The sequence below is a fragment of the Oryzias latipes genome, chromosome 21 (genome assembly GCF_002234675.1).
Source record: "Oryzias latipes chromosome 21, ASM223467v1".
Lineage (NCBI taxonomy): Eukaryota > Metazoa > Chordata > Actinopteri > Beloniformes > Adrianichthyidae > Oryzias > Oryzias latipes.
In genome coordinates, this window is record NC_019879.2 from 10,763,122 (window position 1) to 10,783,228 (window position 20,107).

Consider the following 20,107-nt stretch of genomic DNA (forward strand, 5'->3'; position numbering starts at 1 on the left):
AGCAACAATTATCTTACATTCAAAAAAGTATCTAAAAATATATACATATGTAAATATATATATATATATATATATATATATATATATATATATATATATATATATATATATATATATATATATATATATATATATATATATATATATATATATATACATATGTAAATATATATATATATATATATATATATATATATATATATATATATATATATATATACCAATATACAAATACAAATGCACACCAGGTGTATGTACAGAATCGACATTCCTCCTTCTCCCAGAGAAACTAAGCCATGTGTGTGTTTATGAGGGCTATTGCTCTGTTGTAAAATCTGTCTCTGAGTCTGTTTGTCCGTGACCTCAGCACCCTTAGTCCTTTTCCAGAGGGCAACCATTTAAACACCCGATGTCCTGGTTGTGTGCAGTCTTTCATGATGTTGTGTGCCCTCCCAAGACAGCGAGTGCTTTAGAGGTCCTTCAGTGAGGGAAGAGGGTAGCCAACGATCTTTTGGGCAGTGTTTATGACCCTCTGTAGAACCTTCTTGTCTGCCATGGTGCAGCTTAAAAACCAAACAGAGATGCAGTATGTTAGTACACTCTCAATGGTGCAACGATAGAAGGCAACCAGCAGCTCTCTCTTCAGGTTGACCCTCCTGAGGATCCTCAAGAAGTTAAGACGCTGTTGGGCATTTTTCATTACCTATGTAGTGTTTGAGCTCCATTGAAGGTCTTCATCAATGTGCACACCAATGTACTTAAAGCTTTGCACTCTCTTCACACACTCCCCTTTATTGACAATGGAGTGCAGATCTGACTTCTTCCTCCTGAAGTCCACGATCACTTTTCTTGTTTTTGAAGCGTTTAGGACCAAATTGTTGTCTGCACACCACCCCACCAGCCTCTGGATCTCATTACTGGATTAACATGAAATGTACTCTGACAATAATTAATAAGTATTTCATTTGGGTCACATGAAGTGTGATTCATATCAACGTTCACTGAAATTAGGTAAGAATGGTTTCTGAGGATAATGACTAAGAACTGTATTTTGTTGTTGATAAATAATCAGCACTTGTTCAGATAAGGACTGGATTATAGTTGTTGTTCATCTTTCGGCAAATCCCTTCAGGGGTCGCCACAGAGAATCAGCTTTCACTGACTCGCACAGGTGGTTTGGCAGAGTTTTATGCTGGATCTCCTTCCTGACACAACCCTGTATTTAGGGTAATAAGTGGAGTGAAGGTGGAGTATTTAAAGGCGGACTAAGATGTTTTGTCAGAATTCTAGCTGATAAACAGGTGTTCAAATACTTATTTGTAGTAATAGAATACAAAAAACTTATTTTAAAAATCAAGCAATGTGATTCCCAGATTTTCTTTAGATTATGTCTCTCACAATGGACAAGCACTTAAGATGAAAATATCCATGATTTCCAGGTGGGAGAACTTGCAAAATCACAAAGTGTTCAAGTACTTATTTGCCTCACTTTATCTGTGTATTCATTTTTTATTATAGTATTCCATTCTTTTTAAAGCTTGAGATAAATCAATAAATCAAAATCAAACACTCGATCAAACACTTGTGGAACCTGTTAACACATTTCTACCCCTATCCTTGATCACACCAGCCTGCAGCACATCCTCACTGCCTTTATTTACGGTCAGAGCTCATTTTAGACATTGTTGCCTCTAAACTAGCATTTATTGTAACTAAGTGAATGTTTTTCTTCAGTCTTTGTCAGATAACAGAGAATGTGTAAAACCCAACCACGCCCAATGAAGACGTAAAACTTTACAGTACTACCAGCCCATTTGAACATCTTCAAGGCTAGCTCTTGTTTGGGCTTGTCTGGTTTGTTGCTTTTGCATAGGGGAAAATAACCGGTACTGGTTCCAGAAAGAGATTCTCGAGCCAAAATTTAATAAAGCAACATCATAAAAACACTTAATTATTGATTAGCTAAGAAGCATTGTAGGAGCTCACTGTCTTTGATCTGAGTTCACCATCATAACTCATCTCTTCCTTCTCAAAGCGCTTAATCATTGGCTTCCAAAACTGTTCGGTACTTTCCAAGAATGTTTTGTTTTCTCTCACAACTCGCGGCCTTCTCTCATTGTCTTCATTACTCTTGAGTGTGATCAAAAGTCACAGATTGCACTAGAGACCAAATGTCCTCCATTGTTTCATTGTTTTCTCTATAAGGTTCTCTAATTTAAAGACCCACTCCTATGAAAATGGTGTTTTTACCATGTTCTTTTGGCATTTTTTTAAGCTGGAGGAGATATTTAAAGAAAATTAAGCTTAAAATTGCATTTATGAGTATTTATTGATTCAAATCATTATGAATTAGGAGCAAAAGAAAAAATATAGTTGGGAAAAGCTTGTGATATCGAAGAAACAATTGGCAGACCACAAGCTCCCTGCCATTTTTGTTCCCCGGGTCATGTTAGTCTGGGGTTGTGAGGGGCTGTAAGCTAGCGGAAGAGCAAGTGGATGATGGGAAGTGGAGGAAGGCTTATTCTGCACCAACAGTTCTACCCACAACTCAGAGGTGAATTTTGAATGAACAACTGCCGCTCTGAAGAAATTATGTCCTAGAAAACATAAGAAGATTCTTGATTTTGGCTAAAAACAGGATAATCATAATAAATAATAATAATATACCACTGGAAACAGTTCTAAAATAAATCAAAAGAGGATTGGAGTGTGGACTTCAAGCCCTTAGAATTAGCCTGTGTATGAAATTTGCTCGAAAAAGAAAACATGCTTTACCCTCTTATTATCTGAAGAAAATGGAGTCGCATCACACGTAATAAACAATTCTGTTCACGATATGGACAAATATGTTTGTCAGGTAATAAACCTTTATCTTATGCCTGAACCACAACTGACTGCTTGTTTCCACAGAAACTCACTAATGTTCTGTAGAAAACCTTCCTTTAAACTACCTGTACCTGAACTTCACACAATGTCCCACCTTGTTACCCTAAGAACTAGTTATTCAAAGAGCAGATTTTATACACCAATCATGCATACTGAATTCATCCATACAATAGGAATCATTAGTGTTCTCAATGTTTTTGAAACATTTCATTTAGAAGGCATTTTTGCTTCTCTGCCAAGTAATACAGGTTTTATGTCTCTTATAGATCATTTATGGAATGAAGACAGTTAACGGCATGCTGGGAAAATCCCTCATGTGTTGCATGCCAGCCGGGTTTTGGTAGTTTAACTAATTCCAAGTGTAACTGGGAGGAAAGTGGTGACAGCTAAAGTAAGTCGTGCGTCACAACCTTTAGGGCCTGTTTTCTGAGGTGCGGTTCCAGTTTACTTTAGTTTTTATAATATAAAATCATATGTGATTATCAGCCAAACATCCGTAGGGAATGTATCTCCTGATGAAGTTTAACCTCAGGCACAACCCAGCTGTGGAGGCCACAGATGGATCTGCAAAGATGACAATTATCAGACACGGTACAGAGGGTGAGAACTGGTTTATGGGGGTTCAACAGACTGACTGGTTTTTCCAGAAATGAACTGTTTTTTTTTTTTTTTAAATCCCCTAATAAATTTTGGTGTCAAACACAAGTCCTACTTCCCTAGAGCTGAAGAAATGAATTACAAACTTCGAAGGTTTTGTCAACGTTGTAAACAAACTTAACTCCCTGCCTTTAACACAAGTACAGTGCAATATTTTAGCTTACAATTAATCACAATCTAAAAAGGGGCTTTTAGGAAAAAAATTTACAATTTTTTATTTCATTTTTGTAATTTGTGTTTTATCCAAAAAATGTTTTCATATGTTTACACTTCATAGTTTTTTTTTAATTTAATTTTTCACTTGTAAAATTGAAGTATTTCCTGACAAATTGCATTTTTAAAACATTAATTATACATTAGACATATGGCTGAGGAAAAAGTTTTGGAAAAATCTGGATTAGGAATTTTTTTACTAGAAAATAACTGATCTATAGATTTGGGCGAAGTTTTAGAATTGCTAACAACCTACAAGTTCACAAAAAATGGAAACACCTACAGCTGCCAACACTAATAGCCTGGTTTGATATTTTATATTTGATTGGTAAGTGTTTGTATATTTGTTGTATTTTGTTGTATATGTAAGAGGGATTTTTCACATCAAGAACAAGGAACTGCAAATAAAAACCAGCCTTTAGCTAATTCTTGCGTTTTTCTATTTGCAAACATGTTTTCACGTTTTCTACTTTTAAAAAGACAATTATTATGATTACTATTTTTTTTAAATAGTAGAAAAATCTTTGAATGTAAGTTACCGGTAGTCACTTGTATTTCTAGTTTAAAGTAGGAATTCATATTTTTTTTTTTTTAATTTAGCCTGTATTTAGTTTTTATCAAAGGTTATGTGTAAACTGTTTTTCCTGACTGAATTAAAATTATATTGAAAGTAAATGGAAAAAAAACCCGGATCAAATTAAATTGAAGTTTAAACTTGTGAAACGAAGTTCCATAATTTTTTTGGCTGATTATCTTCTTTTCAATCATGAAATTTATTTATAAATAACTTAAAGTGAAATGTTAAAGTGGGACTTTCAGTCTTTTATTCAGGATTATGTCATTTGTAGTAAAATAAAAAAATAAAATAAAATAAAAAAAACCTGTGCAGTCCTCTAGGCAAGACAGAGTTTTTTAAAAAAAAATTTTAAGTAAGACTGTAAGTCATAAATTTACGAGAAAAAAAGTCATGTTTAGGTTTCAAAAACAAAGAAATTATGAACCTTTGGACGACTCAAAATCAGATTATTGTCAATGTTATCGGCTTTCGGTGTCGGCAAAGTGGAGTTTCAGAGACACGTTTGGGTGTAGATGGCCACCACTTTATTTTCCTTTTCATTCACACACCCAGAAGTCCATATGTCACCTCACGTCATGAAGCTGTCATGCGCAGAAGAAGCACCAAAGCGGAGGGGAAACCAGTGTTACACACGCCCCCTCCTCCAGCCGTACAGTTTTGATCCAGAGTCCAGCTCAGATGAGGAAAACAAAGACGTACATGGATCTATTTGTCTACCAGTGGATGCATCAGAATGGAGCGGAGCAGGGAGCTTGTAGCTCGTCCAGTATATTTTCTTCTCTTAACTCACGATAATTTGAATAAGGAAATTCTCAGAAATGCAGTTTTAGGATTAATTTTATTATATATGTCCACCATCATCAGAAAAATGCCACAATAACATGTTAAAAACACTTAAAAGACCATTTCATGATGAAAATCATGTTCGTTGAGTTTTCTACATGTTCTTGTGGCATTTTTCTTAAGAAAGAGAACAAATTTAAAAAAAAATCATTTCATTTTTGCATCTCTAAGCATTTCTCCTTTTAAATCCTTGTCAATCAAACTGTCGCAAAGAAGCTCAGTTTGAATTAATGAGCTGTTGTGATGTCACAACGGTCCAGTAGCACATGTGGAAGCTCCCTGATCTGCCCCGTCCAGCGTGCATAAGCTCATCTGCAGGAGAAGAGAAGATGGCATATTGCTGCACGCATTTTAAGTGCGTCCAAGGCTGGATTTCGTTGTTGACCGCACATATTTAAAATGTAATTTAAAGTCCCAGATGTGTTCTCTGCATCTGTGTTCTCGCTCTGATCGAGTTCAGAAGGCTTGCTGTCCAGCATTAACCAGAGAGGGTTAAAATAAAAACAAGAATAAAATCAGGGGACCTTTTATATTAAGATAAGAAAAGTATCATAAAGTTCAGGAGGCCCCAGCAGGCTGGCTCCCCATCCCACCGTGGGTCTCTGCCTGGCTGCCAGCCCCCCTCCCGGGAGCCGGCATAGTGATCAAAATTGCTCCGTAGCCGGGATGGTACTACTGGGGGAATTGTTTCGTAACAAGTCACGTGACTGCTAACGAGTATGTTAATAAAAGACAAGTCTTGAATATTAAAACTCCTAAACTACAATATACAAATACCGCAGCCCGAATGCCGGCATGACAAGCAAAAGAGAAATTTTTGTATGTGTGTGTTTGTGGGGGTGAAAGCTTTTAGATCAGAATTATTTTTGTCACATTTGGGTTGCCATACTTCTTCTTCCATGTAACCAGGACCCATGCGGTCCCATGAAGTTTAAGTGTTTCAGCCCTTCTCCACAGCATTGTCAGTCACTTGTAGCCTCAGGCTTCATGCATGTGACTCTGCTTTAAAATACCCGTCTTTCTCGCAGCGTCTCACGCTACTCACAGTTACTCCTCATTTATGTTTTGGGTTGTCCAACCAACTCCTTCACTGAGCTTTCGTTTCGTTTTCAGTTCGTTTTTTTAAATAGAAATAGTGATGACAGCAGGTTGGATTTGAATAACTTCTAGAAGGTAATTTCCGTCAACGTGAGAAAAGCTGTAAAGAATTTCTTCCTTTTTGCCTTTGGGCTGCTCCATTCAGGGCACTGTGGTAATAGTCAGGCTTAAAAATACAAAATAATAATAATAATTTGGTACAGCACAAAACTATTCCAGGTGGGAAAATGAAATAACTGAATGTCTTGGGAAAACTTGTATTTTACACAATTCAAAGGATCTAAAAAAAACAGCTGGGTGCAAATTATTGTTAATGTAAATAACAAAGTAGGTACTGCAACGGCCACAAGAAAATAATCACAAGATTTAACCTATACAGTTTTGAAAAGTAAAAATCCACATTTCTCATTTAACAAACTATTATAACAAAAGGTCTCTGATCTTTTGAGCTACTTAGGTCTTGTGTCAGGCAAAGGTTATTTTAAAAACAGACATCCATCAAAATATGTTTAGATTTTCTTCTGAATTTGATGGTTTTTTTGGACTCTCTCCCAAAATGAAGGGATTAGAAATTAATTTAAGTCTTACAGTTAATTATGGCACAAAAAAGTGATGAAGCTGTATCCCTGATAGTGCCTGTACCAAACCTCACAATGGTATGATGCATTTTTTGATTCCCCAATTTTTACATTTTCTTTGTTCTTGTTTTTTTTATATTATTCTTAGTCTTTTTTTTCCCTCTGCTGTCAGTTGCTATGGTGACAAACAAATTTCCCACTTGTGGTATCAATAAAGTATTTTCTGATTCTGATAACTAAAATCCTTTTAGGCTTTCCTCAGCTGGAGCTCCTGGTTCTTCCAGGGGGGTCAGAGGAGGATTTCACCTGAAACTCCTCATGTCTTCTCTCCAGGTCAGGGAAGGAAGGTAATAAAGGTTTGTCACATTTTGTTCAGACTGTGAACTGTGTGTTCTTTGAACGGGGTGTGGAATGATATGGAAAACAATGCACTTTTGTGTGCTAGTGTCCGGAGTGATTGTCGGTACAATGCTGCAGCCTGCAGGTAGGACTAAAGACTCACTGCAGAACACAGTCACTTCCCAGGGATGTTCTTGAAGAATAAAGTCCTCTGAAAGATTTAGTCACAGATGGGTTGGATCAGGAGAGGTTGTTTTTTTTTTCCTTTTCAGTTTGTAAAAGTTGTGGACTGGGAAATTGTCATACTCCAAGTATAACAACATAAAGAAGATGGTTAAAGGTCCAGGAAATGGTTTGCGAATATTTTTTCAAATCTGGCATGGTTTTAGAATATGTTTACTGTAGGTAGCTGTATATGTTTATAAAGGTTCATTTCTGTGCAAAAACAGTTATGCAGGGGATCTTAAAGATGGCAAATAAAAAATATGTTCAAGTGAATATAAAGCATCAATGTGTTAAAAAATACAGTTGGGCCTAAAGCTGATGACATAGGAGAAAAGGTTGCTGCTGCCACCTTATTCTTAATACAGTTCCCTTGGATTTCACATCAAATTTTCTTTGCAAATCAATGACATAAAAACTGATGCATAGTTAAAAAAAAACTGCAGAGCAAAACTGACCGTTATCATTTATGTCCACCATATTTTGAGAAACTGTTTTAGTTCTACATTTGTCTCCAGCATTGGTGCTCTCTGGATGTGGTCTGAAGTCTTGAACTCCCTGCTCAACCAAATGGTAAGCCACATTTAGAAAACATGCAGACTTTTTCCATAAAAACAAACAACAGCACTGGACATCGGACCTCAAATCACTGTGGACATTTCACACTGGACCTTCAGCAGCTTGGGTTCTGTTCCTTGGACCTTGATTCCCAAATGAAAGGTACAGTTAACTTTCATCAGAACCAGGACCGCGGACCACTGACCAACAGTCCTTCTTCGCCTTGGCCCAGTTGAGATGTTTCCTCCGTCGGCCCAGGTTCAGAAATGTTTTGACCAGAGAAGCCAGAGAACAGTTGTTGCCCATCTCCAGAATGCGCCTGTTCCTCCACCTCATTCCACTCTTTCTAAAGACAACCAGAGAGTGGAATGAGGCCTCCTATGGTGAACTATGGTGGCTTATCCAGACTATGAAGGGGATCAATGATGGCAGATTGTCAAGTCTGAAGTCTTCCCCATATTAAACCAAACTGAGACTATGTAATGTCATCTGTTGAACGGTCCAGGTGCTTTGAGTTTAGTAGAAGATTTGTGGTGAAACTCAGTAGAAAACTTTCATATCCTGCAGAATTTAGACAGATTTCTCAAAGTATTTCTTAAAATTCTGATTTTGTGGGTTTTATGGGCTGGAACCCAAATTTATGTCAAAAATAACAAAGAAATACTTGAAATCAATTAAACAGTGAGCCCTGAATCTTTATTCTATGAATGTGTAACGTTCTTAATTGAATTATGTAAATGCATACACTTTTCCGGGATATTCATATAGTTTGTAAGAGTCTGTAATATTAAAAACATTGATTGTGTGTATTACTCCCCCAAGGCAATAAGCAGCAAAAAGCAACCCTTTTTAATTGAGTTTGTCTTGGCTGGGTTGTTAAAGGGTTAAGGCGGCTCATTAACGAAGGTGACTTATTCATCAGATTTTTTTATGGAGATGAATACATCTTAGAACAACAAAGTTCCCTCCATGGTTTTAATGTTTAACTCAAAAATCTTTGTAACAGAAAAGGAAGTTAAAAGCATTGATGCCCAGAGGTTTGATGGTTCAAAATTATGTTGGCAAGTCAAGTGAAACAAAGAACCAGTCAACCTCAAAACCGGACTTCCTCCCAAATCTCCAGATGTTATTTTTTCAGTGTTAAGAGGATCTGAAAGGTGAAGCTTACTCTCAGCTATCAACTGAATTGTAAAGAAAACAATTCATAAAGATTTTATAATAAAAAAGAAAGCCTTGTAAAAGCTGAAATTGCCTTCCTGGAAAAGGAGGACTTCGAGTAAAGAGATATATTTCATTTATCAACACAACAATCAATTAAATGACGAAGCCCACATGAAAAAATGTAAATGACGCATTTCCAATCCCAATGGCAAAAAGATGCGTTTTTAAATCTCAGATAGAAGCGGTTCAGGTTAAAGTATTCTACTAGATTTGCCCACCTCTATTTAGAACCTTCTAAAGAAAAACAAAATAATCAGTCAAATCTGCTTTCAAAACGTTCCCAATGGCCTTTTAATTATGATGATGCCGTTTTTAGCTAAAATCAAAAAATCTGTGTCCTTTTCTAAATAAGAGTTTCTGCAGAGCAGCAGACGTTCATCAAAAAAATCATCCCGAAATGTGGGCATGGGGATAACCAACTCCCTTGCCCTCCCTGTTGAGAGCTCTCTGTTTACACTCTCTCCTGCCAGCTTACAGTCCCTCACACCCCCAACCCAACATTACCGGTGCAAAAAAATGACGAGGAGCTATTGGAGCTGTCCAGCCGTACAGTTTAGATACAGATTGCTGTTGAGACGAGGAAAACAAAGACGTTGGTGGATCTATTTGTGGATGCATCAGAATGAAACGAAGCAGGGAGCCTGTGGTTCACCCATTGTAGCTTCTATTTCACAACTACAAGCTTTTTCAAACTGCATTTTTTTTATGTCTGCTCCTGATCTACAACAATTTGAATAAACAAATACTCAGAAATACAATTTTAAGCTTAATCTTCTTTATATATGTCTTTCATCATCAGAAAAAGTCAGACAAGAACATGTTAAAACAACAAAAAACACAATTTTCATCGGTGTGGGTTTTTAAAAGCCAAACACTGTATTTTTTAATGTTCATTATCATAGCATAATTTGAACATCTTTATCTGTTTGTACTTAACTGTACAACTTCCTAGAAAGTCCCTTGTGACTGCTCCAATTCAAATACTCAATCAAATGAAAACAGATCAATGATTGGTTCTCCTGTGACATGTGACCTATAAAGTTAGCTTATTACCTGGAAGAGTCCACTTCTCCACACCCTTCAGCGCAGAGTGAAGGTTATTCCGGCTTCCACACACACACCAAGATCATCTGTTCTCTCATTTTTTTTATTGAATGTTCTTCTTTGACAGAAATGACTTCAAGAACACTTGTTGAATGGAAAACGCTGATTCTTCTCCTCTCAGGTGGGCTTAATGGTGAAAACTTTTGAATTTATGAAGACACGCTCGCCACTCTTTGTTGGACTAACATTGTTGTTAATCTTTAACCAGCTCTATACAACTTCATGACTAAAAAAGACGTTACGTTGAGAAATGACCTGTGTTTTTTCTTTGTTTTCCAGCGTTTCTGTGCTGCTGGGGACTGGACGTTTCTATTCCAAAGCAGGAATACACGGTTAAAAAAGGAGAAGATGTTGAGCTGATCTGCAATTTCAAACCAGCAGTTGCTATTGCCAACAACTTCCTCCTCACCTGGGATGCTTACCCTGATGTTACTGGTGCACCTCTGGTAAGATGTGAATACATCGATATATTCAAAAGTCAATCATTCTAGGTTAGTCAGACAGATTAAAGGTTTTTAAAAGAGTGTAAAATTTAATAAATGCTTTTGTGAAAAGGTTATTTGAGGTTTTTTTCATAAACCTTTGAAATATTGTAGACAACCAAAACAGGCCCCTTAGAATTACCAGCTAAGTCAAATTGGCAGATTTCTTTAAATAAACAAAAAAATCTGCAGATGAGGTAACAAAAATTCCAAGAATTCTTATCTTAACAAAATAAATCCAGTCACTAAAACATGTATTCTCAAACAAAGATTACACTACTTTTGAAAAACTCTTTCTTGAAAAGATGTCTTTTTCTTTTAAGAGAGTAAATAAGACATTTTTTCTTGACAAAGGGGTCTTTTTACTTTCTTAAAATTCAATTTTTGCAGTGTTTAATAATTTTAAATGTTTTTTTCTCTTTAATGTTAAGTACAAAAAAAACCTCACAATGCTTTAAAACTGGCACCATCTGCTTGAAGAATGGGAACATCCCTGAATGTGACACAGTTTGTGTGATAGTACTGACCTTTGTGCGGAAGTAGTTCAGTGGGTGGGTGAGTATCAACTGTCTCCAATACTCAAGCCTCTCCTTTCCTGATGTCTCACAAATGCAAATCCACCTTAACTTGGTGAAAAACACAAGATGGGAGAGTTTCAGAAATGAGATACTTAGGACAAATGTACACAATATTTAAAGCTGTATACTGCAAAAACGCAAATCCATACCCTAACTGATAAATGTTGAAAACAACAAATGTACTATTTGGAATCAGACTTTATGCCCACTGACTCAATTGAAAAATGTAAAGCATAATAAAACCATAAACGTTTCTCTTATACACGGTAGCTGCACAGTTTGCACAGCATGCCACACCCTCCTTTATCCCCTCAGCCTTTCCAGTATTTCACCGCACCTGGACATTGACCCCACACCGAGCTGACTGCACTTTCTGTTTGTTTTGACCTTCTCAGAAAACTGTGGCCTCCTACTTTCTGAACAGTCCTGTGGACATTGCGCCTAACTATGAAGGCAGGGCTTCCTTGGAAGTGAATGTCGAGAGAAAGACCAGCACGCTCCGACTAACAGGGGTGACCATGAAAGACAGCCGCCATTACCAGTGCAGCGTCAAAATATCTGGCGATGACGAGGGAACAACAGCTGCCTCCACTTCTGTTTTAGTGCTGGGTAATCATTCACACACTGATGCTGCCTTTCTGCTCATCCTTTCATTTAAGAGGAACCAAATACAGGTCATGATGACATCTTCAACTGGGATTTCAGTGATAAAAGGAAGCTTTTTCTTTATGTCCCCAGATTCCCTAATGCTAAAGCACACATGTCCAATTATGTACTGTACATTGTTTTCCATTTGAACATAATACCATGTAAAAACCCTAAATTTTATGTTCACAAATGAATGCAATTTTTAAAAAATCCGTTCCAGTTACTCCCAAAGGAAAATCCTTAAAGATCTTTACAAATGAAGTTGAATTTGAATTATTCTTTCTCTGGCAGGTTTAGCCCCACCCGCGTAATTCCTGGTCAATGACTGGAGAGATCTTTGGTCACATGGTTTAGTATCCAAGCTTTAGTTCCAGACAGAAATCTTAGGTAGACACCAGTCTGAACAAAGACCAAATGCAAGGTTCAGGACTCTATCTGGTCCAAATTAAGAGGACTTGGTCTGGACCAACGGGCTTTTCTAGTGTGACTACACCTTAAATGTCAACAGTTCTCTGAATTTTGTGTAACGACAGGAACTGAATTAAAAAAAAAATTTAAAGATACTTTAAGCTTTATTAAAAAGAAAAAAGGTAGAGTTTCAAAATAAAACCCCAATATTCCAAAACAAGTTAGCTTTCAGTTTCCTTCAGCTTCATACATCTACAGAAGCTTTTGTGGATGCACTTTGTTGAAGAAACAACATCTTATTCAGGTTTAAATTTAATAGCACTGAAGTGGAGAGTGTAGGAGATCCTCTAAGAAGGAAGAATAAATGAGTAAATACAAGTAATTAATATTCACAAAGGGCTGCACGGTGAATAGTGCTTATCGTTATCACTCGCCTCACAGCGAGAAGGCCCTGGTTTAAATCCCTGCTGGATCTTTCTGTGTGGAGTTTGCATGTTGTCATTGAGAGACAAGAGAGACTTCTTCTGGGCACTCTAGCTACCTGCTACAGTCCAAAAACCTTTTTCATAGGTTAATTACTGACTCTAAATACTCCGTTAGGTGAGAGTGTATGACATTGTGTATTGTTGTGTGGTCCTGCAATGGACTGGCAATCTGTCTAGCCTGCGCCCGCTTTCACCTGACAGGAGCTGAGCATCCGCATCCCTGCGACCCTGAACAGGAATAAGCAGGTATAGAGAATGCATGGATGATGGATGGATAAAATCCATTAAGCCAAATTAAGAACTGAGAGTAGCTGCTGATGGATGTGTCCACAGCTTCTGCTATCTGATTTCTAAAGACCATTATGGTACAAAAATCTAAGGCAGATGATGATGCTGTTGTCTAAATTTAGCACTTAACACAGTCACATTTAGATTTTACAGTGAAACCTCATCTCTTTGCTTCCAGAAAGGAATTAAGCTCCAGTCCAAGTACGGTAAAATAGATTTTGTAATATAAAATATCCATTCAAATATGCACTCGTGGAAATACTGTACAATATGTGGAAGGAGACAGGGGAAGAAATAGGTGCTAATTATACACAATGTTAAATAATTAATTTGATACAAATGTACATCACTGCATCAATAAAGTAATTTAAAAAATGTTTTTTCCATTAACACCCATCTTTAATATTCTCTCCTCCAGAGCCTCCCTCTCCACCAATCTGCAGGATTCAGGGAAAAGTGGAGTATTACCATGACATCAATCTCACCTGCATGTCTGAAGAGGGATCGCCAAAACCAGTCTACACATGGACAACCTTCAGTGTGGAAAACATTCCCAGGCAATTCCCTCCTAAGACAACTCAAAGTAGGACTTCCAGGCAACATCTATTGTCCTGAAAGATGATTTTTATAGGTCTGCTGTAGAAATTCATTTCATTTATTTGTAATCCTTTCAACTGCACTTTTTTTTTGCAGAGGATGGAGTTTTGTCTCTTTACAATATTTCAAGAGAGACTTCTGGATACTTCATTTGCACATCCAAAAATTCAATTGCTGTTGCCTCCTGCAATGTTACACTGGCTGTTGTTCCTGGTGAGTTGAATAACACGATCTAAGTGCAGGACTGCAGACTGTTTGTAGTGGATTTTGATTATGTTTTTATACTGCATTGAGAAGTTTGCTCAGTTTTATTCAGACAGTCACAGGATTGTAACAATGTTTTCCCCATTGTTTGTAAAGTGTTTTTGTATAATAACATAGCAGTTCAGTCATAAGAAAATGTTTAATAGGCTAATGTTTTTACAGTTTTGTTAAAAATGAACTAGGCTGGTTGAGAATAACTTTACTTTTATTTAATTTGGTTCATTGCTAATAAGTATAGAATTTATTTGAGTTCTCAGACTGAAACTACAAATGACACACATCCAAAAAAACAGATTCCCGTTTACTAAAGTGGCCAATAAATCCAGGAATTTCAGATCTGTCCACAGTTCTGCATAACGTTATCTAATCATAAAACATTTTAATGATGAAGCAATTTCAGGAAGATTTCAGATACACATTTACAAGAAAGTTTACAGCTCTCTATTTGAAAAAGAATTTTCAAGACTGATGGAAGGTTACGCTGCTTAAGCCTTAGGGTGTCCTAGGGCCATTTGTGTTGTGTTCAAAACTGGTGCTTGTTATGACCCATTTTTGACCATGCCAGATGTCCAATAACAAAGCAACACTCACACTCAGATTGGGGAGGTCGTCATTCCACATTAAGTACTTCCATTGCCCATTGAAATTTCTCTGACTCTTTCCAACTCAGTGAAGTGTTATTCCAGAACCGCATGGTTAGCCTTCATTTAGGCTACGTTCACACTGCAGGCTGAAACGACCCAATTACGATTTATTTTCGCCCCTATACGACCTGTATCTGATATTTTCATGACAGTCTGAACGACACAGATCCGATTTTTTCAAATGCGACCTGGGCCACTTGGGTATGTGGTCCTGAATCCGATACGTATCCGATCTTTTGAAATGCGACCTCCGTCTGAACGGCCAGGCCACATGCATCCGACCCGTACGTCATTGAGACGCTACAAACGTCATCATTCTGCGTTGAAGTAGGGGGGAACGAGAACATAAACATCAACCATGGAGGACGATGCTGCTGAGACCAGTCGGTGGAAGGGAAGCGAGGTCACCGATTTGATTAATATTTGGGGTGACAGCTCTATTCAGGCCAAACTCAAGCCTCTTATCGCAACCGGACGGTTTTTGAAAAAGATTTCCAGCGAAATGGCCAAGCGTGGTGTTAAACCTTTCCCGCAATGACTTTTTTCCTTTTCCGACAGTGGTCAGAAGCCCGGGAGACCGAAGGTGGATTGGGTTAATAAAGAATCAATAGCAGTTCTGCTGGGGGGAGCCTTTTTTTATTATCGTTCTCCTTCCTCCGTAACACACAACATGAATGCGCGCCCCCACTGCCCCTCTCATTCCCTACTGTGCTGCACGCGCTGTCTCCTCTCTCTTACACACACGCGCGGCCCCAGCACATTCACATCCCCATTCCACAACAGTGGTCACAGACGATCCTGGCTCCAATGCCTTCTTAAAATGAGAAGATTGTAATTGTGCTGGCTCCTTTGAGAAAATAAATGTAATAATGCAAAAAGAGCTCCGCTGTTGACAACACTGTTGTTGACATCCATTGTTAACGTTAGCTACTTCCGCAAACAAGGAGTGACGTCATTCATGCACTGAGTACTCTTCTACGCATGCGGGTCACTTCTGGGTAATTTCATGGTCACACAGGAGATCACAAAAGTTCGCATTTAATTGAAAATGTGAACGGCCTTGCAAAAAAATCTGATTTTTTCAAAAAATCGGAATGCAGCATTAAGCACTGCAGTGTGAACGTAGCCTTAGTGCAGGGCTGCTCATTCCTGGTCCTCGAAATCTACCACCCTGCCTTTTTTCCAGCTCTACCTGCACTGCTTGCTGCTGATTACCTGGACCAGTTGTGTTCATTCAATCAGAATCTGGAGACATCTGATTGAGCTAATCAGCAGCTAGCAGAGCTTGGAGATCTGGAAAACAGTCATGGTGGTAGATCTCCTGGTCTCCAGGACTAGGAATGAGCAGCCCTGATTGAGTGGATTTGGTGCTCAAGGCACCAAATCACATATCACTCAACCCTTGTGGTCCTTCCTTTAGGTCATAATTCTATGGAAAGTATTGTCAGTGATTGTGTCTTTATTTCAATCTCTATTAATAGCTCCACCAGTTCATCTCTTCTCATTAAGATGCTTGCTTATTGCAGATTGGTTCATTACAGTTTTGTTCAGATGAACATTCTTGTTCCAGATATCCCAATGCAGCTCTATGGTTTTGATCATGATGGAGAGCTTGCTTTTTGACTGGTTGAGGGTGTTGACCAGTGTCTTTTATACAGATAACCAGTTCAAACAGGTGCTATTAATACAAGTAACAAATGCAGGATAAAATATTATCTTAAAGAAGTAAAAGAATTCTTGTTTGTTGTTTGGAACTAAATACTTAGTTTCTGCACTGTTATACAAATCAATTCTTTAAAAATCATACAATGCCATTTCATTCATTCATTCATCTACTCCCGCCCGTTTGTCCCTTTCGGGGTCACGGGGCTGCCGGAGCCTATCCCGGCCACTTATGGGCGAAGGCAGGGGAGACCCTGGACAGGTCGCCAGTCTGTCGCAGGGTACAATGTGATTTCCTGGATTTTAAAACATCCTGTCTGTCACAGCTGAAGTGTGGAGTGAAGTTGAGCACCTGATAAATCTGACTAAATATGTTTTCTAATATAAAAAAGTTGAACTAAGAAGCAAACACTGACAACAAAAGAATTAATACTTGTTCTAAATCAGTTGTTTTTTCTGTTACCATTTTAGGTAGTATGAACATTGGAGCTACTGCGGGTATTATTGGAGGAGTACTTGCAGGTTTACTGGTTGTTGGGATTCTGATTTTTTGCATCTGCAAGAGAAAGAACAAAAAGGGCAAATATGCTCAACGGTACGTTGTTTTTTTTTTTTTTTTTACTTATGATAAAGTTTGTTATTAGATGCTTGTTAAACTTTCAGATTTGTGTCTTGTTTGTGTTTCAGTTCACCAGGTGACATTGAATTTTCTGACAAAGACGATCCAGTAGTTGAAGAATTGGACATGGAGGACAAGTCCAACACTGCAAATAAAAACATCAGCCATCAAAAAGGGATGAATGACAAAACTGGCGAAATTGGACAAATGCTTGATGTTGATCAATTCAGTTATAAAAGCAGTAGTGTGGGGGTCAAAGATGGCAAGGGCAGTGATTTTGACTCTGTGCGTTATCAGGACGACCAGCATAATCACTATCGCGGAAGTAGAGAACATCTTGATGATCAACGTGACCACTATGGAAGTCGAGATCGCCTAGATGATCGTCGTGAAAACTATGGCAGTCGGGATCACCTTGATAACCGCCAACGCTATGGAAGTCGGGATAACCTTGATGATCAACGTGGGCGCTATGGAGGCAGTCGTGATCGTCTAGATGACCGTACTGAACGCTACGGCAGTCGGGATCGTCTAGATGACCGTAGTGAACGCCATGGCAGTCGGGATCGTCTAGATGACCGTAGTGAACGCTATGGCAGTCGGGATCGTCTAGATGACCGTAGTGAACGCCATGGCAGTCGTGATCGTCTTGATGATCACAGTGATCAGTACCAGGGTAGTGACCGTGGTGACCACTACAGTGATCGTCACTACAGAGATTAAACAAGTTTTTCATCTGAAGTAGTAATAACGCTGTTTTAGCCACTTTTTAAACAATAAAACTAGCTCCACTGATGGTAAGGGGATCTCAGACTGCTTTTCACACAAGCATTGATTTGATTGGACTAAGAACAAAGTAAAATTTAACTCTTCAATTTGGTTCTGTTTGCTCTTAAGCTTGAGTGGACCAAAGCACCAAAGGCTTTCAGTTTCAAAAGTTGCTACAAGAAAAAAAAGCACAAAAAGGGAAATCTGCCAAGACCTGTTAGTCCATCTCCATCTTACTAAATGCAGAGTACAAATAACCCCTTTGGTCACTTTGGACATGCAGCTGCAGTCAAGATATTTTAGATAATTGAACATAAATTCTTAAAAAAAAAATCAGGGAGTAAGAAAACTTTAAAAACAAGATGTGGACTTTAATGGCATTTATTTATTGAAAAAGCAGATGTTTTTTCATGAAGGAGAAAGAAAGTCATTTTACAAGATGATGGTGGTCAGCATATAAAATAGAAGTTTCAGTTAAAAAGTAAAGAAATAAAGTACTTTTATTTCAATTTCTGAAACAACAAACAACTGTAAAGCTTTAGCAAACCCAAATGTTCTTCAAAGGGTCCTTAGTATGACCTATCTTTCCTCTTATTATTTTCATTTGAGTTTTTTAAATATATTTTTTATATTTTCTATAGAACTTAATAACTATAGAACTTGTCTTTGACAAATGGAAGCCAAAACATCTTAGTGTCTTGATAAAAAGGAGTGTTGATTTGTTGATAATAGAGGTATGCATGGGCTCCTAACGACACATTATTGTAAACATTATAGAGTTGAACATGGCTATAGTAGAATCTATTAGTTTCAGTTAAACAGCTGGATGTCAAAACACAGATGATTTGAAAAAATTCACGAAAAAATAATGGAATATAGTTTCAGAGAAGATCCACATCTGATCATGGTGGGAGAAATTAATTGATGGCTGCAGTTAACTACAAAGACTGCATATTTTCCATATTTTCTGCACATAGGGACTGGCCACTGAATTATAAGGCGCACTGTCAATGAATGGTCTATGTTATCATATGTAAGGTGAATGGAACTATAAACTGCATTTAGCCAGACAAAAAGGGTCAGAGCAATCCGACGGATTTAAATAACTGTATTCACAATTACTCCAACTTATTTGCAATGCGCTACTCGTTAGCCACATTTTTTAGAAGTGTTAGCATATTTACAATACCTGTAACTCCCAACCTTGTTTGCAAAATGTTTTAAAAAAGACTGATACTGCTAAAAAAAACTTTACTGTGACTATGCTAACTCCCAACCTTGTTAGTAACACGTTAACAACAACATGCAGTCCAAAAGTGCTATATGTTAGCTACGTTAGCCTTGTCGGCAGCTTGTAAAAAAAAAAAAAGACTGACAATTTGATAGAGCACCAAGTCAATCAGTTAGCAAAACCAGAATTAATCCATATTTAAACTGCTCTGCATTACAAAGCGCATTATTAAGTGGATTATAAGGAGTTTTTGTAACAAAACAAAAAAAAAAGAAAAAAAGAAGGCTTTTACATGCGCCTTATAGTGCGGAAAATACAGCTTGGTCAACTAATTCAACAATTCTCTAATTGTTCATAGTTTTTTATTAAACAATTAAGTAATTGCCACTAACTTTACACACAGTAGTGGCTGTGGTGCAGCGGCAGGGTAGTTGAACTTGGAATATTGTGGGTTCTATTCCCGCAATATTCCACACTTCATGTGTTGAAGTGTCCTTGGGCAAGACACTGAACCCCACCTTGCCTGGTGGAAGGTTGGCGCCTGTGAGTAGCAGAACTGCCACCAGTGTGTGAATGGGTGAATGTGTTTGTGACTGTAAAGCGCTTTGGGCCTTTAAGGAAGGTAGAAAAGTGCTATACAAGTTTACGCCATCATTTACCATTTTAGCGGGTGATCTTGGAGTCTTACATTTTAATTCGCATTTTTTAAGAACCTAAATTGATGTTTAACTTCGTTTTAAGTTTTTTTTTTATTCTCGAATTTTAGCAGTAAACGCTGAATTCAGCTAAAAATATGTGGGCCGCGGAGTCAATTTGAAGAACGTTTAGCTCACCTGTCACCTGTGAAGGCAGCTCAACTCCTCTAAAGCTGACCAGCCATTAAACTGGGTCACGTGATTGCGATTACGTCAGCCCATAGTCTTTAATCATGCCGTTATGTAGAATACTAATAAATAATTAAATATTAAATGCCGTTCAGTTCCGTGCTAATGGACTACAATTCATGAAAATTAATCACTAAATTGCTGTTAAATGTGTTGTGTTCTTTGACAATTGTCCTTAATTTTATGTAAAAAAAAAGTTTTAATATAACGCTTAATAATTTTTTAGAGTAAAAAAGTGTGGTGAAATTCTTGT

The 20,107-nt window shown here is 37.6% G+C and overlaps 1 protein-coding gene across 1 annotated transcript; it reads left to right on the forward strand.

The window, feature by feature from the left end:
* The first annotated feature begins 10,249 nt into the window (after positions 1–10,249).
* Positions 10,250–20,089, forward strand: gpa33 (glycoprotein A33). Its single transcript, XM_011489407.3, has 8 exons — positions 10,250–10,288; positions 10,364–10,417; positions 10,576–10,742; positions 11,752–11,965; positions 13,604–13,768; positions 13,879–13,995; positions 16,824–16,947; positions 17,040–20,089. Exons 2-8 carry the CDS (start codon positions 10,366–10,368, stop codon positions 17,692–17,694), a joined length of 1,494 nt encoding a protein of 497 aa, XP_011487709.1. The 5' UTR covers positions 10,250–10,288; positions 10,364–10,365; the 3' UTR covers positions 17,695–20,089.
* The last annotated feature ends 18 nt before the right edge of the window (positions 20,090–20,107 follow it).

What these genes read in the sequence shown, in the direction of transcription:
- gpa33 (XM_011489407.3), top strand. Translation starts at nt 10,366, where the DNA reads ATGACTTCAAGAACACTTGTTGAATGGAAAACGCTGATTCTTCTCCTC. An exon ending in CACTTCTGTTTTAGTGCTGG is followed by an intron (nt 11,966 to 13,603) that starts GTAATCATTCAC and finishes TCTCTCCTCCAG; the next exon opens with AGCCTCCCTCTCCACCAATC. An exon ending in AAGGGCAAATATGCTCAACG is followed by an intron (nt 16,948 to 17,039) that starts GTACGTTGTTTT and finishes TTTGTGTTTCAG; the next exon opens with TTCACCAGGTGACATTGAAT.